The sequence below is a fragment of the Ursus americanus genome, chromosome 24, assembly GCF_024610735.1.
Source record: "Ursus americanus isolate L20-20 chromosome 24, mUrsAme1.1.p, whole genome shotgun sequence".
Lineage (NCBI taxonomy): Eukaryota > Metazoa > Chordata > Mammalia > Carnivora > Ursidae > Ursus > Ursus americanus.
Genome location: NC_142150.1, coordinates 37,137,920 through 37,156,010, shown reverse-complemented (window position 1 = coordinate 37,156,010; position 18,091 = coordinate 37,137,920). Strand labels below are relative to the sequence as shown.

Sequence of the window (18,091 nt, the reverse complement as noted above, 5' to 3'; positions counted from 1 at the left end):
CAAACGGTGGATTTCAGGCTGACAGGGGTCCCTGGAGGGGGAAAGGCGTGTGAGGTGGGCTTTTCCTAAAAGAAAGGGAAGGCTTTAAACTTTTTCTTTTGAAATAATTTCAGACTTACTGAAAAGAATTTCCATATACCCTTCAGCCAGATCCCTCGAATATTAACTGTTGTGAAAAACAAGACAACAGGCCCCAAAATAGCATCACTTACACTAAGCCCCACGTCAGTAAGCCAAGACTTAATTACAGTTTTGGCTCTCCCAGGAACGGAATCTTAAACCAGCCAAAAAAAAAAAAAAAAAAAGGAACGGCCTTATTAGCCTTAGCTAGTAATCTGACCAACAGACCCCTGCCATCGTCTAAAGGAAAATGACCTTGCAATGAACCAACCTCCATTTTTGCTAGTATCAGTTCCTTGTTCCCCCTCTCTTCTGCCTATAAAAGTCTTTCTGGATCGCTCCTCCGAGCACCTTTCTATCCCCTAGACCTGATGCTGCTGATTCATGAATGGTTGTGTAAAGCCAGTAGGATGTTTAAAATGTACTCAATTGAATTTTGTTTTCTAAGTGTCTTTTTACATGTGTTTTCGCTCTTTCGCTCTCGTATGCACACAGACGCCCACAGCCACCCTTTCTCCCATAACGTTTGAGAGCTGTTCGCAGATGGCTCTCCTTTTCCCCCTGAATACTCCAGTGTGCACTTCCTAAAATACAAGTAAAAGGATCAAAACCAGGAAATCAGCGTTGGTATAACACAGATGCCCAATTTACAAACCTTATTCAATTTGCCAACGGTCCAAGGAGAAAAGTGTTTTTTTCCTAGACCAGAATCCGATGTGAGACCAAGATCAGGCTTCCGCAGCTCCTCCCGCCTGGGGCCGTCTCTCTCTCAGTCTTCGTTCCTCGTGCCCTTGACGTTTTGAGGAGTGGAGGCCTGTTGACAGAACGGCCCTCACTCGGGTTTACCTGGTGTTTCTTCCTGATTAGATCCAGGTCATGCCCTTTGGGCAGGTGCATTCATTCGCGAGGGCCGCCCAACCAAAATGGCGTAGCCCACAGGGGCTTCCACAACAGAAATTGATGTTCTCGCCGCTCTGGAGGCTGCAGTCCAAGGTCAAGGGGTCAGCAGGTTTGGTCTCTTCTGCGGCCGCTCTCCTTGGCTTGAGATGGCCACCTTCTCCCTGTGTCCCCACGTGGCCTGTACGCACGCCTCCCTCGTGGCTCTGTGGGTCCATATTTTCTCTTGTCAGGACATCGACCAGCTTGGATTAGAGCCCATCCTTGTAGGCTCGTTGAACCTGATCACCCCTTAAAGCCCCTGCCTCCAGATACAGCCACATTCTGGGGTGCTGGGGGTTCGGGCTTTCGGGTAGGAATGGGGGGCACAATTCAGCCCAGAAGTGACACTGCGTCCTTCTCAGGGTTTCTCTCAGGAGGTGGCTCCTCTTAGTTTGTCCTAGGACTGCAGATATGAATGTGAACACTTGGGTGAGACGGGCTCTGCTGGGTGCCTCCGATGCTAAGCTCCTGTTTCTCTTCGGGCACGGGAAGGACTTGACGGGGCGACTCTTGGAGACGCCTGTGTGCGACGGTCCTGCTCCTCGGCAAGCCTTCACCCAGGTGTGGTGGTTTCCCTCTCCATCATTCCCTCCGCGTGTGTTTGCTTCCTGCTGTAACAGAGCGCTCTCCCTGGGGGGAGGGGGGGACGGCTCAGGGGGCAGACAGAGCCCCAGCCAGAGGAGCTGAGAGCCTGGATTCTATCCTGCACCTGCTGCTCGGGAGTGAAGGGACCGCCCCCCTCTGTAAAGTAGGAATGGAAGGATGATGGTGGGGATGGAATTAGCTACACAGAAAGGTCCATAGGCATGAGGGCAGGGTGTCTCCCAAGGCCCTGGACAGGCAGGAAAAGAGTAAGGGAACTTCCTCATGGCTAAGGGCAGAAGGATGCCTTTGAGAAAAGTTGTGTTAAACTGTCCTGGGGATGGGGAGCTCCAGACCCTTGGCTATGATTCCAATTCTTGCAAAAGCCCATGGGCACCAGAGCTCACCAGCCTGGGCAGCCTGGGAAGGACACCAGCTCTTCTGTTCCACCACCAGAGACCTTAGAAAAATCACTTACTCACTCACTGACTCGATTTTCTCCTCTGTATAATGGGGCCAGTAACAGTGCCTCACCTGTAGGCTTGCTGGGAAGATGAAATAGGAGGACCCGCGGACCACACAGAGAGCACAGTCTGCATTGCTTAGACGCAAGAGCAATAATTAAAGCCACCATTGTTTTTACCGCTGAGGGAAGAAGGTCAGATCAGAGCGACCTGTTGGGGTCTTGGCTTCCCACGTGGCCTCTTTCTTTTTTTTTTTTTTTTTAAAGATTTTATTTATTTAACAGAGAGAGAGACAGCCAGCGAGAGAGGGAACACAAGCAGGGGGAGTGGGAGAGGAAGAAGCAGGCTCCCAGCAGAGGAGCCTGATGTGGGGCTCGATCCCATAATGCCGGGATCACGCCCTGAGCTGAAGGCAGACGCTTAACAACTGAGCCACCCAGGCGCCCCAACGTGGCCTCTTTCTAAACCTGTTCGTTCATCTCTTACCTTTTGAGTTTCATTTTTATCTTTTTAAAATGGGGCTTCAATTTCTTAATCTATAGAATGGAATTAAGAACAAGACCAGCCTAGCTGGGGTGCCGTGAGCCTGAAGGCCTGGGGTACCGTGAGTTCTCCGCCCTGCCTCGCCTGCTCATGAGAGCCAAACAGCAGAAGGAGGGTGCCACGGCGGGACAGGGCCTCTCCCGGCTGGAAAGACAAGGGCGTCACATTGCTTCTCTGATGCTTGTGGGCATCGTCGGGGCTTCCTGAGGGCTGGCGGATTCTAGGGCACGTCCTACCTGCTTCCTGCTGTGCGTCTCGCTTCCTCTTTGATTAACTTCTGCAAAAAGGTCAGAAAGGAAAATGGAAACCTACTTCCTAAGGCAGGAGCAGAGGGAGAAAGCTGGGGAGAAACTGGAGAAAAGCTGGGGGATACATTCCCTTGGGGCCCAGTGCTTGGACCGCTGTTTAAACACACGTGACGTCCTAAGCATCCTCTTAGGAGCCCATGACACTCAGGGCCTGCAGGATGGGCAGGTGAGGGGGAAAGGGCATTCCAGGCAGCGGCCATGCAAAGGCACTGGGGTAGGTGGAGAGGATGGGGAAGCTGGGGACCAGGGGGAAGGTGCAGGCACTCATGGGCGGTGTGCTGGATCCGAGTGTGGGTCTGCACGGCTTCCACAGGCCTCAGAGACCTAGCGGTGGTCGGCTAGGCTGAGATTTGTCTCCCTGCCTGTGGTAGCTGAGGTTGACACGGAGAGGGACCTGACTTCTGCTCTTGCTGGCGGGGACAGCGAGTTCCTGCTCACAGAGAAGCTTGGGCTTCAGGGACCGGCCCGAGCCAGGTGTGGGGGGCGGGGCACCAGCCATTTACCCCAGTGCTCAGAGCAGCCCGGCTGGTGTCCCTGTGGGCCACTCTTCAGGTGGGGACACGAGCCTCTCTGGGCCTGAGGCTCCTTAATGTCTAAACCCCGCAGGTGGGCCCCCGAGGCGCCGCCCTATGACGAAGCCTCTCCCCTCCCTGGGCTCCCGCACCTCCAGTCCAGCAAGGCGCAGCCCCACTAAGGTCTGCATCAGCATCATGGTGGACCGCGACGAGTCATAAACCCACTTGAACCCTGCAGAGCAGGGGGCTCGACATTTCTTTCACAGGCGATCTGTGCTTCACCTCTTACGGGAGGCCTTCGTGGGCTTCCAAAATAAGGGTTCTGGCAAATATGCGAGTGGAAAAGGCAAATGTAACATCTGGAGTCAGGAAAAGGTTGACATGGAAACACAGGGCACTAAAAATAGCTAAATAAGAGGCAGCTGGCTTTTGCGTCATCCCTCAGTGGCCGGCTCTGAGCGGAGCGCTGGGCTCACCATCGCCTCGGACCCCCACGGCGGGGATGGGGACAGGAGGCATTCGGGGAAGCCCCTCGGCTAAGCGCTCCCTCCCAGGTAGAGCTGCTCTTCCCTGCTCCCAGCACCCCAGGCCCAAGGACCCCGACTCTCCTTTCCAGGGGGTCAGCGTTCTCTGGTGCCCCCAGAACCGGCAGCCCCGGGATCTGCCGGGGAAACTGACGGAAATGCAAACGCCCAGGCTGTACCCCAGACCCACTGGGGGAGAGACCCAGCCCCTTGGGAGGTCCCGCTGTGCACTCGGCTGAGAATCGCTGCTCTGTATGGTTGTAAGCCCTTCCCAAAGGCCCCCGGTCACCCTCCCCCCGACTCTCCCCTCCGTGAAGGCCCATCGGCAGTCGTGGCATCCTCCTGGCGACACCGGCCTGACACTGTGGAGGGCTCCACAAGGGTTCTCTGATTGGGTTCTCTCCTTTCTAAACTCGGCCTGAGCTCCTGACGCCTGATCACTGGAGGCACCTGTCCTCTGCTTCCGGCCATCGAGCCCCACCTCAGGCTCCTTCTGCTCCTGTCTACCCCCAAGGCTCTCTCTGAGGGGCAGATGCTGGCTCCTGGTTCCTGACACTCTTGCCTCCCGCCCCATCGTCCTACGCTGCGGGGCCTAGGGACGGTGGCACTGGGGAATACGTGCGGAGAGGTCCGTCTCCACCGTGGGAGTGCAGTCGAGCCCCCCCCGCCCCGCAAGAACAAACGTCACTGCCTTCTTCTTTAGAAAATGTCTTAGGGCCCTGCCCATCTGGACTACTTTTTTGTTTGTTTTAGCAACTTTTCATAAATTGTCCTCAGGGAGGGCTGGGTGGAGCCACCACAGTGACTACAGGACTGGAAACAGGGGTTGGAGGAAAGGTCTGAGGAGTGAGGGTTTCAGGTAAGAAGCCCCTTAGCAGGGCTGCCATGAGAGGTTGTGCAGGATGTTCACTGCACAAGCGTACCTGCTACAGAAGGCACAGGAGGGCTGAGGTCCCGAGGGAGGGGCTCAAGCCCGATGCTCCCCTGCCAACATATGTCTACAGGAAGGAAGTGGGGGGGATTCTTTCTTAGCCCCAGGAGCAGTCTGTGTACCAATCCTTGCACTTTGAGGCAGGGGCTGTGCAGGAGTCCCTGTTAAAAATCCTGTTTCCTGCTGTGAAGTTACTTGCCCAAGGTCACGGAGCTAGGGAGTGGCAGTGCCGGGTCAAAATGCAGGCAGCCTGGCTGCAGAGTCCCTGAGCTCACCCACCATACTACCCTGCCCGCATGCCCTCGGAGGATGGCCATGGGCCAGCAAGTTGGGGTTGGGGGGCGGGTGGGGATGGGGGACTTTCCCCAAAGCAGACGGAAACATCTGTCTGTTTTCTAGGGAGGGCTGCAGACACTAGTCTTTGGAAGACCAGGCCCTCCATGACCTACAGGGACGGTGACTACCCCGCGCTAATATTTTGGATAATCGAGTCACTTGCTGATCTCTCGTCTTGGTCTGCAGTGAAAAATATCCCATCACAAGGTCACTTAGACATTCTTCACTCGGGATCGCAGGCCCCACAAGTTTCTGAAGCGCCTGTGTCTGAATGGAAGATTCCTGTAGAGTCAATCCTGTGGGAGGGCGTGCCCCTGCCTCGATATGGGAGTTTTTACACATGTTCCACTGGGCACTTCCTAGGTGCTGGGACACTGAGTTTGCAGGAATGGTACCCGGCCTTGGGAGGCTCGGTCAGCAAAGACTTGGGGAACCATTAAATAAAAACTCATATAGTTCGTTGGCTCATCTTAGGACTCTGTGTCCATTTTAAATAAAAGCTGTATTGCCCTTGCCCTACAGTCTCTACCCATGTCCCCCCGGAAGAGAAAAGGACTGATTTCTACAAGCGCCTACTGTGTGCCTGGCACTCTGTGAAGGAAGGCACGGTGCTGCCAAGCCTCTGGGGCTCCATTCGCAGATGGCAAAACCAGGGGGCGTGGCTTACCTCCCTGCTAGGGCTGCAGGGCTGGTGGGGGGGGGGGGGGGGCTCTGCTCTTCCCACTGCTGGCGCCCTGCCTTCCTGGGGATTATGGGGTCAGGAGAGGGCAGCCCAGGACAGTGGAACCATGCACGAGATGTCCTCTCCCTCAGGGACTTCTCCACAGTCCCGGAGGCATGCTCCCATTCCCTCACCTGCCATTGCAGGGCCCCGGGGCTCCTGCAAAATCTCTGGGAGAAGGAGAGGGGGGCAGGCAGGGGCTGCCAGCAGTTTTGTCCCTTTCTCATTGATGGAGACGAATGTTACTGGAATACTCACCCTCCAGCTGCCCCGCCTCCCCGAACCCCACCCCTAAACACACACACACACACACACACTCTGGGGTGGATAGCCATTTCCTCCCTCAGCCTCACTCCCCTGCCTCCGCCTGCCGGGTGCTGTGCCGTGCCGCAGTGCCTCCTCGGCGGGCTGCCCCCCGGGAGCTGACTGTCTCCAGGCCAGGAAACCTGTGCTCCTTCTGTGCCCAGGTAAGGAGCAATAGCCCAGGGGCTGGGCAGCCTCAGTGCCCTCTCCGGACCCACAAAGGAAGGCGCACTTTTACCAGGGGAGAGGCTCCAAACAACTAGGCAGAGGGGTGGGTTTACCAAGACTGGAGGGGACGAGCTGCTCGCAGAAGGGAAGGCACTAGAAGCCAGGCACAGAGGTAAACCACAGAAGCCTCTCTCCATACGCATAAGCAGTCTGGGGGGGAGGGAGGATTGCAGGAGCAGTTTTAGGGTAACTGACCCTAAAAGCTTGCGCCCTCTACCCCTAACCCCCACCAGAGTGGGACCTAGCTGCTGGGCTCCCTGGGAATCCTGGGAGGCTGGGCGCCGGCTCCATGCAGCCAGGAAGACCAAACCGGACGGGCTCCCAGGGTGCAGCAGGATCGCGCTCTCTGAGCATCCCCACGGGACCTGGCCAAGGGGCTGCCGGACTGATGGCAACATCTCAGGGCAGAGCGGGGATGGCACTCATCTACCTGCTGGGTGGAGTCCCAGCGGCAGCACTGCAGCTGAGCGACGCTGGGCACGTAGTTATGCTTCTCTGAGCCTCAGTTTCCTCTTCTGAAAAATGGGGTCTCATGGGGTCACAGTGAGTGCAATTACTCTGCAAACTCTAAAGTTTAGGAAGCATGAGCATTCTCGGGGAGCACAGGCCCCACTGCTCCCCACCCACCTACCTGCGATCCCCAGCTCTAGGGGATCGTGTGCCTGGAAAAGTCTAGTCTTTGATGTCCTGGGGCTTCACCTCACAAAGGACTGGGGTACCTGGAGGAGAGTGTGGATTTTCTCAGCCTGGCCAACAGTGTTTCCCCTGGAAATCTGAGTGCTGAAGACCACCCCCCACTTCCCGGGCTTCGTCATCCATCAACCCTTGCTTACAGCAGAGAATGGGCCGAGCGCTAAACTCCTGGCAGCTCCGCTTGTCGGTGTTACGTGGGTGGCTTGGGCCTCAGTTTCCTCCCCTGTAAAAAGGGATGGAGTGAAGTTCTAGTGCCTTTCTTCTTGAGTCCTGAGCAAGAGAGCACCTATGTAAAGGGCTATCGGGGTCTCGGGCACATAGTGGGGCCCCAGGACAATCTGAGTACCCCAGCCTTGCTCCCCATCCCCTACCCCCTGCCGCAGTCTCCCACCCCTCCCCCGCAGCGCTCGGATCTCAACCAGCTTCACATCAGGTGGTCTCGGGTTTTCGATAAAGCTGTGGGTGTGCACATCTGGGGCGACTGCACATCTGCCCCAGGCTGGCTTCTCACCGGAGAAGTTGCTCAGTAACTACCTGCCGAATGAGTGTGTCACTGAGCAAATAAGTGAGCAGGCTGGGTGTCCCCGGGTGGGCAGGTGGGCTTGGCTGCCCCCCGGGCAGGGGAACAGTCCTCCAACCCCCTTGGGCCTCCAGGGCCCCAGCCGGGTAGTTCCTCATGCCCAGCTCTCTCCTTGCTCTTATCATATTTCCTCTCCAACTACCAGAGGAGGGGCCGGCTCCACAGTTCAAGGTCAACACACCCAACCTGTCACTGCTGTGGGAGCAAAGGGCCACCTAAAGAGATGCAGAGGCAGGATCTGAAGGAGCTGTGGGTGCGGAGGGCACATCCCTTAAAGGCAAACTTCTCCCACTCCCCAGGCCAGCCGACCCCTCCTTCCCTTTAGGGGGGAACCTCGTTCCTGCCCCAGGGCTCCGGGCATGGGGAAAAGGAGTCCTGCGTGGCCTCGCCTTGTTTCTGTTTCTCCACGTGACCTCTGGGGACCTGCAGGATGATAATCACACCACCGCGTGGTCTTCCTGCACAGCCCGGGCTCTGCTCTAAATGTTTCTATCTGTAAACTCACTGAACACTCCCAGCAGCCCCAGGAGCCAGTCCTGTGACGACTGACATCCATGTCACAGGGGAGGAAACGGGTTCAGGAAGGCTAAATGGCTCGCCGAAGGCGGCAGCGAGCAGGGGTGCAGCCGGGATGTGAATCCCCCCACCTCACTGTCTCTGCTCAGCTCATGCCCCGGGGCCTCATCCCTACACTGGTGATTCAGATTCCGATGTCCTGGGGAGGCTCCCCTGCTGCCCCTGCCCGGGCCCACCTCAGCGCCCCCCCTTCCCCGCAGAGCTCACCATGTCGGCCAACGTCAGCCTGAAGCCGCTCTGCCCGGTCCTGGAGCAGATGAGCCGCATCCAAAGCCACAGCAACTCCAGCATCCGCTACATGGACCACGCATCCGTGCTGCTGCACGGGCTGGCCTCCCTGCTGGGCCTGCTGGAGAACGGACTCATCCTCTTCGTGGTGGGCTGCCGCATGCGCCAGACCGTGGTCACCACCTGGGTGCTGCACCTGGCGCTGTCAGACCTGCTGGCCGCCGCCACCCTGCCCTTCTTCACTTACTTCCTGGCCGTGGGCCACTCGTGGGAGCTGGGCACGGCCTTCTGCAAGCTGCACTCCTCCATCTTCTTCCTCAACATGTTCGCCAGCGGCTTCCTGCTCAGCGCCATCAGCCTGGACCGCTGCCTGCAGGTGGCGCGGCCCGTGTGGGCGCAGAACCACCGCACAGTGGCCGCAGCGCACAGGGTCTGCCTGGCGCTCTGGGCCCTGGCTGTGCTCAACACCGTGCCCTACTTCGTGTTCCGGGACACCATCCCGCGGCGGGACGGCCGCATCATGTGCTACTACAACGTGCTGCTCCTGAACCCCGGGCCTGACCGCGACGCCACGTGCAACTCGCGCCAGGCGGCCCTGGCCGTCAGCAAGTTCCTGCTGGCTTTCGTCGTGCCGCTGGCCGTCATCGCCTCGAGCCACGCGGTCGTGAGCGTGCAGCTGCGCCACCGCGGCCGCCGGCGGCCCAGCCGCTTTGTGCGCCTGGTGGCGGCCGTGGTGGCGGCCTTCGCGCTCTGCTGGGGGCCCTACCACGTGTTCAGTCTGCTGGAGGCGCGCGCGCACGCCGACCCCGCGCTGCGGCCGCTCGTGTGGCGCGGCCTGCCCTTCGTCACCAGCCTGGCCTTCATCAACAGCGTGGTCAACCCGCTGCTCTACGTGTTCACCTGCCCAGACGTGCTGCACAAGCTGCGGCGCTCGCTGCGCAGTGTGCTGGAGAGCGTGCTGCTGGACGACAGCGAGCTGGGCGGCCTGAGCAGCGGCCGCCGCCGGCGCGCCTCCGGCCCCCGCCCAGTGCCCGCCGCCCGCCAGCCGCCCGCGTCCGGGCCCGCACGCCTGCTCGCCTGGCTGCGGGGCGTCCGCCCGGCGTCCGCGCAGAGGGCCAGCGCCCGGTCCCAGGACGAGAGGGGCCCCCTGAACCGGGCGCTGAGCTCCACGTCAGGCTAGAGGGCGTCCCGGGCCTTCTCCCCCGGGGGGGTCAGGGCAGGTGGCGATCAGGCGCGAGAGCGTCCCGGGGCGGAGTCAGGCTGGGACCCAGGGATCTGCATTTTAAAGCGTCTCCCGTGGCTCAGTTCCCTTCAGAACTGTCAGCAGGCAGGGCGGGCGCCCAGAAGCTGCATTTCCATCAAACTTCCAGGAGGCGAAGTCAGGACTGCTGGTCAGCGGACCCCGTGTGGACCAAGGCGGGGTTAAAACCACAAGATTTCTCAAACTAGGGTACAGGGGATGCACCTTCCTGGAGCTCAGCTTTACCAGATGGTAGGACGGGGAAGGGAGGGAAGTATTTTTACATGAAACCAGTGGTGTGGTCTGGAGTAGGAAACAGAGAGAGGTAAGGTTTGGGAAGCATTGGTCTGGTCTAACTCTTCATGTAGTCACCTAGCCAACGTTTATTGAGCTAGATGCTTGATCCCGCAATCTTGAGGGACAGGTCCTATGAGCCCCAACTTCCACCCATGATCCAACCGAGGTACATGGAGATGAATCCACCCGCCCCAAGTATAGCGTCTGCACACTCACCGTTAAGCACCATGCGGTTCCATGACCACTTAGTAAGTGAAAGGACACCCCCTCCCCAGCCCCAACATACCCGACGCTGAAGGTCTTGGCTGCAAGAGGCCCCATCTCTACCCTACTGACCCAGCACCAACCAAGGGGTTTATAAGGTGGAAAGAGCAAGGGGCTCCATGGCCAGTCTGGACTAATCCAAGTGCAGTGGGGATCTCTGCTGAAGGTCGTCTTAGTGCTTCAATGTGCACAGCAGCCTCTGAGACCATAGCACGTGACATTTCCTCACAAATCTGACATCTATGCAGGACTGGTATTTCATGGGGCACCCCGTGGGCCATGCTGGTAATCCCCAGATCTTTCCAACGCCCATCTCCCAACCACATGGCGGCGGCGGCTGTCCCACTTTGCAGCAGTGAGGGCTAACTCGGACCTCCTTAGAGCACATCCATACCCACCACGTGCTAGAGGACAAAGACCACTGCACTTGGGTCTGTCCCAGGGCCAGGCGCACAGCGGTGGCCAGTAACTGTTTGGTGGGTGAAACATGAGTGGAAGGGTGGAGAGAGAAACTCTCTTGGGATCTTGGTCCACTGCTGCGGGTGCCGCTCCTGGCTGGGGTCCCGAAGGCTGGGCTGGCCGGCTCACTGCTTACCACTGTGCTGGGCCTTGCCCACAGCAGAGGCTCAGTAGACGGACGGACCATAGATGGGCAGCTGACCGAACCGACGTCCACCTTCACACCTCCCCATGTTCCCTGCTACCCTCCCCTGCTTCATTCGTAGCACCTCCCACTGTCTAACACAATACTGTTTCCCTGTTTATTACGTTTTTTTCCATCAGAACAAAAGCTCCTTGTGGGCAGGCCTCTGTCTGTATTCTGATACCTAGAATTATGCCTGTACACAACGGGTGTTCAATAAATATCTGTTACAGACTGGATAGTGTGAGTGAATCAGATCTGTGGGGCTTCTGCAGAGCCAGGCGAGAGGGAGTTGGGGGGTGGGGGGTACTCACTCCCTGCCACCTCCTTAATCTTTCAGTGTTGAAAAGTTGGGGAAGCCGGGTTCTGTTGGCCCGGCGACAGGGCCAGCGGGCTGCAGAGACACCCCAAGCAGCCTTTCGGATGGTGAGGGGAGCTGGTTCCTGACTGCAGCGGCCTGGCCTGGGTCGGACCCACGACCTTGAGACAGAGATTCACCCTCCAGTTGTCAGCTCCCAAGGAACCAGAGAATTTACCCTTCTTGGTTGCAAGGCACTTGATGGAGGAGGAGAGATGAAGAAGGAGGCGGGGGTGGGGCTGAACCTCTTCCCTCCTCCAGGATCCCTCTGGGCCTGCGAGCCCTCGAAGGCTCGAGCCCCTCTGGGGTGGGCTGGGGTGGCGCGAGCGCTGAAGTGCCGCGTCCCGCAGAGGCATGTGACCAGCGGCCCGACAAGTGCGAGTGTGACACAGCGGCTGGCCGCAGAAGGCCTCTGGGCTGTCCTGAGCTCAGATCTTGGCTGCTGGCCACTGGGGCGGCTGCTTCTGCAGCAACGCCAGCGTGTCTCGCTTCTCAATGGAGCGAAGCTGCTTCTTCTTTGCCCGCTTGAGCTTGGCGGGGTTTCGGATCTGGGGGTGGTGTGAGGAGAGGGCATTAGCGTGGCTGTCGTCTCTGCCCTGTGCCCCGGGGAAAGGGAGGCTACCCCGCAGAGGGGCCGAGGCACTTCGAGCACAGCGCCCAGCCCGGCCGTGGTTCAGATCCCCTGAGCGAGACAACACTCACCACTTGGACAACCTCTGCCCTCCGCTCATTCTCTAGGCGACGTTTCAGGTTCTCAGCCCGGCGCTGTTTCTTCTCCTAGAACACAGAGGGGATGGGGATTTGACGCTGGGAGCTGGGGTAGCCCTGGTCTCTTAGGCCTCAGAGGAGCGAGAGCTGGCTGAGTTCCCAAAGAGAGGAAAGACCCTCTCACCCCGGCTCGATTGTTGCTGGTGGTGTGTGTGGGGGGCGGGCCAGCAAGGAGCTATGCCCGTGCCCGTGGGACCAGAGGCCCACCGTGGTGGGAAGCTCCTGACTGCAGCTGAGAAGGTGGGCACCTGGCTGTGCAGCTCAGATAGGGGGAGAGGTAAGACACAGGTGGCTCCCCACATGCACAATGGCCCCTACACCATCCCCCCCATCAACTACCAGGGGGGAGGGGATGGGCTGGCCCTTTCACTCATTCCCACTCTCTCAGGGTCTCCTAAGGTTCATCCAGGCGTGGGGCTGGGAAGGGTGGAGGCCAAGGGGAAGAGGCTCCCAAGCTATCTGGCCCCGGTTCAAATCCTGACTCTGCTGCTTCCAAATGGGTGACCTCGGTCAAGTGGCTTGACCTCTCTGTGCCTCCAGGCCCCACCTTGACAGTGAAGAGGATTACACAGGATTGTCCCGAGGAATAAATGAATGTGTGCATGCATGCACCGGCTTCAGAGGGGTACCCCGCCCGGTGGGAACACTTCAAAGGTGGATCTAGTTGGAGTCTGTCTCAGGGATGGGGAGTCTAGTGCCTTCTGGCTATGCTGACTGCTGTCCCAGGTGGGGACCGAGGGCATGTCAGCTCTGAGGCCACTGCATGGTCAGGGGCCTCTCCTGGCTTTGATGACTCAGGGGAGCAGGCGTGGCCTGGGCCCCCAGGGAGGAGAAAGGAGAAGTGAGATTTGGGCTCCTGTCAGGGGAAGGGCTGGGCTGGGGGCACTCCCGGGGGGGGGGGCGGTGACCAGAAGTCTGTCTTGCCCAAGAAGTAGTCAGGGCCACACAGGAAGTAAGATAAGGACTCAGCACATAGCAGCAGAAACGCAGTCTGCAGGGCCTCGGCCACAGCTGCACTGCGGTGACTCAAAGCAGGGGCGAGATGACTGAGGTGACTGGCCCAGCCTTGGGGGGAGGTGTTTGACTCCTCCTGTGCCCCTGGGATCACGAGGCAAGTGACAGCCTTCTGATAATCCCAGTCCTGGAGCGGTGGTTGCAGACCTCATAGTCTCTGTGTGCTGCCTGCTGGTGCTTCCTGGAGCCCGAGGGGGGCCTCTAAGGGGGCATTTCCGGCCTGGGGATGAGCGGCAAGGAGAGAGCCGGAGGAGAGTGTGGGATAGCCACTTTACTGATGCGTGGTAGCTGTCTCTTGGAGAATGACGGCAACAGTCCCAGGGATAAGGCTCCTACCTGAGCGAGGACCCTGAAGCCCATCTCACCAAATGCTTCTATCAGCAGTGAGAGCCACTGCGGGGAGGTTCGTCCCGGGCTCCTCCCCATCCTTGAGTCTCTTGCAGAGTCCTGGGCTAACCTGGGCGCTGCCCTGGGCTTCCCCACCCTGTGGTCCCAGACCACACTTCTGCTCCTGGCCAGGCTCCCCCTGCCCTGCCCCCCAGGGCTATTCCAGCAGTCACCGGCTCAGCCCCCAGAGCTCCAGCCTCCGCCTGGCTGGCCAGCCCCTCACCTGCCGGCGTTTCTCCTTCTCCTCCTCTAGATGCCGGGCGAAGTCCTTGGCCAGCTTCCTCTCCTGCCGTTCCTTCATCTTCCGCTGCCACGATGTGCGCAGGGGCTTGTCCTGCACCATTTGGGAGAACCTGGATGGGAGACAATGGGCGCTCGTGTCGTCTGTGGGGGGCGCCCAGGCCCACACTCCCCTCAGCTCCCAGCTCCGGGCCATCCTCCCCAGAGCCCAGGCAGAATTACATCCCCCCCCCACCTGTTTGCCAGGCAGTCACCCCTCCGGGTCTGCAGAAACGGGCCCCCCATCGTGCCAGCTGCCATTTCTTAAGCCCTAGTTACGCGTCCCTGAGATGGGTACTCTTGTTCTTCCCATTTTAAAGACGAGGAAACCAAGGCTCAAAGAGGTTAAATAACTGCCCCAGATCACCTTGTACCCAAACGGCTGTCAAGACTGAAACCTGTCTGTGACCAGAGTCCAGACCGCAGAGCCTTTCCATAAGGTTCTGCTGCTCCCACGAAGCAAACTCAGCTTGGTGCTCAAGCTTCTGGAGGGAGGGCTCGTTCCAACAGTGCGGGTGTGTGTGTGTGTGTGTGTGTGTGTGTGTGTGTGTGTGTGTGTGAAAATGTAGTGGGCATGAGAGGATATCGGGGACGTCCTGATTTTCCTGTGTGATAGTGGCATTACGGTCCCAAGAGAAATGGGACTATCTCGGGAAGAAAGCACACTGCAAGCACATATGGGTGGAATGATCTATCTACGACGTGCTGGAAAATATTCCAGGAAAAAAAAGGAAAGAAAGGGATGTCAAGGGGCAAGATGAAGCTGGACCAGTAAGACTGTGAGTGCTGCTGAGCACACGAGGAGAACGGGGGTCACAAACCACGCTCTCCCCTTTTCTGTAGGTCTTTCTCCTTGAGCCATCTGAAGCCTCTCTGGCTGTCCCGTGGGCCTTTTCCCCTTAGCAGATCTTCTCATAGTGGCCTTTTTGCCTCCTCCACCGATTTCTTGACTTCTGAAAGAGCTCTTCATCCACTTCCATTATACGGTGCCCCAAATGGTCACAGCAGGTCAGCGGGCTTGCCCCAGTTCCTGAAGCCTGTGGGGCACACAGGGCAGAGCCCACTCCCCTCCACGGGAAAGGGTCAATACTGCTCTTCCGGGTCTTCCTCTCCCCTTCCTGTTCCACAGGAGTCTGGTACACACAGCCTGGACCTTGACCCCAGGCCTGTCCATCTTCAGCCTGGTTCTGATCCCAGAACAGCCCTCGACGGCTCCCTCCCTCTGCCCAAGGACTTCCTGCTGAAGACCGGGCATCCTAAGCCCAGAAGGATGGGGCTGCAGCACAGACTTCCTCCCACCCCAGTGACGAGAAACCCAAAGGGACAAGGCCGTGGGGACCTGGACACACACAGAGCCACAGGACACAATGCTGGATCCTTCTAGAGCAGCACTGCCAAGCACAACTTCCTGTAATGGTGGAAAGGCTCGATATTTCCGTTGTCTGGTAAGGCAGCCACTGGTCACACTGGCAGCCGAGCACTGGAGATGTGGTTGGTGTGATGGAGGAATTGAATTTTTAAGTTTTTAAATTTTCATCAGCCTAAACTGAAATTGCCACATGTGCCCGCGGCTACGCTTCTGGGACAACGCAGTTCTGGGGCACCGGTTTTACCTGGAGGTTGAAGACAGACAGGCCTGGGTCTCAAGGCCAGGATCTGCCTGCTACTACTTGGACGACCTTGGGCAAGGTAGCCAGAGTCCCAGCGACTTCCCACGTTAGAGACCAGAATGGTTTCTGTTTCAAAGGATGGTGGGAGGATTGAGACAAGGCTGGAGAAGCCCTTAGCACAATGCCCTGCACACGGCAGGTGCTCAGTAAACACTGTCCTTCAGAGAAGGGAGACTGGCACACCCAAGGAGCGCTGTGCACGTGGCATCTGGCCTGAGCACGGAAGGGGGGCTGCAGCCGGGCCTTCCCAGCCCACCGCCGCCCTCCACATCCCTCGTTTTGCTGGGACGCCTCCTGCTGCAGGCGCTGCGTCCACTGTCTCCGGGCTCTGCTCACATCAATTCACTGGCCCTTCGGCCCTTACCCACAAGACCACCTACAGCTTCCGAACGTGTTTTAGTTCTACGACAACCGCGTCCTCACTGGTCTCCCTGCTTTCACCCTGACGTCCTGTGGTCTGATAACCCTCCGATGTCTCCGCACAGCCTCGAGTTCCCCATATGTAAAATGAGAATCATAACACCAGCGGCTTCATAGTGCTGCGTGCAGATTAAAGACCGTGAGGCATGCTGGTCCCTCTGCTTAGCAGTGTTCTACAGGCTCACGGCTCCATAATACTTTTTAACACAAGGGCAAATAACTGTAACAGATACTAGCTGGTGAAGACCTCACAGCTTTTTATCAACTAACGGCTGGCTTACTTGCTTCTGCTTCCCTCACTGGAAAACGGGCAGACAGAGGTAATGCTTGTTGAATGAATACACAAATGAGGTGTTCTCCGAGAGGTACACAGGTACTCTGAGGAGGAAAGCATCACAGAAATAACCTTTGAGGGTATGGTCTCACCCTCCCTGGGATCCCAGAGCATTTTACCACATTCTGATTATAATTATCTGTTTGTGAGACCCCCAAAATGTGAGCTCTCTCCATCCCTGGGCCTGTCTCCAGGCTTGCACGGGTCCCCCAACTTCACCTTTTCTTGGAGCGGTCCTTCCACACCCGCCCCGATTTGGGCTTTCCTTTAGGGATTACAGGAACTTCCTCCCCCTCCTTCAACTTCTTGGACGCTGGGGCGTGGGCTGAAGAACTTTTCCGCTTCTTCGCCCCGGGGCAGCTTCTCACCGTCTCCACGGCCGGAGGAGGCTTGCTCGGCTCGTGCTGACCCCGGGTGGAGCCGGGTGACTGGGCTGTCGGCTCCTGCAGTGGCCGCGAGGGCTCCGGACCCGGCGCCTGCTGACCCGGGTAAGGCTCAGGGGATCCTGGGCCCAGCGGCACTTGATGTCTGGGAGATCCTGGGGCCAGCTCCTTCTTACTTAGAGCCAACTCCGAGTCCGGTTCTTCTTGGGCCTGGGAGAACTTTGCTGATTCCCCACTTGGCTTTGGCTGAAATCCGGGGGATTCTGGACCCGACTCCGGAAGTGTCTGGGGCGACTCCAGACCTGGATCCTGCTGGCGCTCGAGGGACCCTAGGTCCGGCTCCAGCTCCCTTCCGGGGGACCCCAAACCTGCACCCTGCCGTAGAATAGGTGATCCCGGGCTTGGCTCCGGCTGATGTCGGGGGGACTCCAGGCCGGGCTGCCGCGCACTTGGCGACCCGGGCTCCCTCGTTTCTTCTGGGTCCGACTTGACCTCCACAAGGGCCCGTCTCGCCCGCAAAACTGAGCTGGGGGTCTCGGGGGATTCAGGGTTTAGGCCTTCCAGCCGCCGGCTGCGCCTCAGCGGCGTATCCATGGTTGGGCCTGAAAGTTTCAAATTTCAGCCCACGTGCAGCCTCCACTGTGTCTGGGACCAACGGCGCGGTCCTATGACGTCAGCAGCCGCCATATCTGCGCCAGGCAGGAGGGGCTGTTGCCGGGGAGACCATGCTGGTGACGGGTGGAGAGGCGGGGCCCATGGCCCGGGCGGCTGGGCTTATAAGGCGCGTGCGCAAAGCGCTTTGGCTCTTTTACTCCCTAGGGAGATCTAGCTTTAGGTCTGTGTTTGGCTTTGGGCAAACTTTCTCCCTGGTGAAAAGAGTGTGCAGGAGGAGAAGGGAAGGGACTGGGGGACCCATTTCCGGAGAGAAGAAGATTGGCACAAGGTCCAGGGTGCCCGTAGGCAAGCCTTGATGGAAACTTTGCCGCTAACTCCCTCCTGTGGAACAGGGGTCCCACTCTCTTCCGGCCATGTGGGTGATTTTGCCCGAGCTTAGTGTATCGAAAATGATCCTGTGGGAGTACTCAGAACTGGAATCCTGGAAGCGGGAAATCTCTTGAGTTACATGTTAAATATAACCCTTTCCTGCCTTTCTCCCATTCTGTGGTTAAGTATAAAAACTATAGCTCTTCCTTTTCAACATTTTCACATTCATGCGTGAAGTTGAGGTGCTTGCCCCTTGGTTAGATGCACTACCTGTGTGTCCTGGACCTTCAGCCCCAGTTCTGGAAACAGCGATCAGATCATCACTGACCTTTTCAGCCAAGACAGAGTTCCTTGCCCCAGCGTGTGAGCCTGTCTTCTCTACTTCTCTGCATGAGACTCAAGAGGAAGTTTTGATTTACTCACAGCGTGTATCTGATGATAGAATGTCTTGGAAGCTGC

General features: G+C 58.2%; 2 protein-coding genes and 1 long non-coding RNA gene across 3 annotated transcripts; 1 reads left to right on the top strand and 2 right to left on the bottom strand.

The window, feature by feature from the left end:
• Nucleotides 1–6,289: 6,289 nt before the first annotated feature.
• LOC148107879 (uncharacterized) lies at nt 6,290–8,707 on the bottom strand. Its single transcript, XR_015721439.1, has 3 exons — nt 8,571–8,707; nt 7,348–7,430; nt 6,290–7,233 (listed from the first exon to the last, which is right to left on the bottom strand). It is a non-coding gene; the product is annotated as an uncharacterized LOC148107879 (long non-coding RNA).
• Nucleotides 6,320–10,059, top strand: PTGDR2 (prostaglandin D2 receptor 2). The gene is made up of 2 exons (XM_045786782.2): nt 6,320–6,450; nt 8,564–10,059. The coding sequence occupies exon 2, from the start codon at nt 8,572–8,574 to the stop codon at nt 9,769–9,771; it is 1,200 nt and encodes a 399-aa protein (XP_045642738.2). The 5' UTR covers nt 6,320–6,450; nt 8,564–8,571; the 3' UTR covers nt 9,772–10,059.
• Nucleotides 10,060–11,131: 1,072 nt separating this feature from the next.
• On the bottom strand, nt 11,132–17,323 carry CCDC86 (coiled-coil domain containing 86). Its single transcript, XM_045786783.2, has 4 exons — nt 16,485–17,323; nt 13,786–13,915; nt 12,096–12,170; nt 11,132–11,941 (listed from the first exon to the last, which is right to left on the bottom strand). Exons 1-4 carry the CDS (start codon nt 17,240–17,242, stop codon nt 11,822–11,824), a joined length of 1,083 nt encoding a protein of 360 aa, XP_045642739.2. The 5' UTR covers nt 17,243–17,323; the 3' UTR covers nt 11,132–11,821.
• Nucleotides 17,324–18,091: the final 768 nt, after the last annotated feature.

Coding starts and splice junctions, on each gene's coding strand:
- CCDC86 (XM_045786783.2), bottom strand. CDS start 17,242: ATGGATACGCCGCTGAGGCGCAGCCGGCGGCTGGAAGGCCTAAACCCT. Junction 13,916..16,484: donor AAGGACCGCTCCAAGAAAAG/GTGAAGTTGGGG, acceptor TCTCCCATCCAG/GTTCTCCCAAATGGTGCAGG. Junction 11,942..12,095: donor GGGCAGAGGTTGTCCAAGTG/GTGAGTGTTGTC, acceptor CACCACCCCCAG/ATCCGAAACCCCGCCAAGCT.
- PTGDR2 (XM_045786782.2), top strand. CDS start 8,572: ATGTCGGCCAACGTCAGCCTGAAGCCGCTCTGCCCGGTCCTGGAGCAG.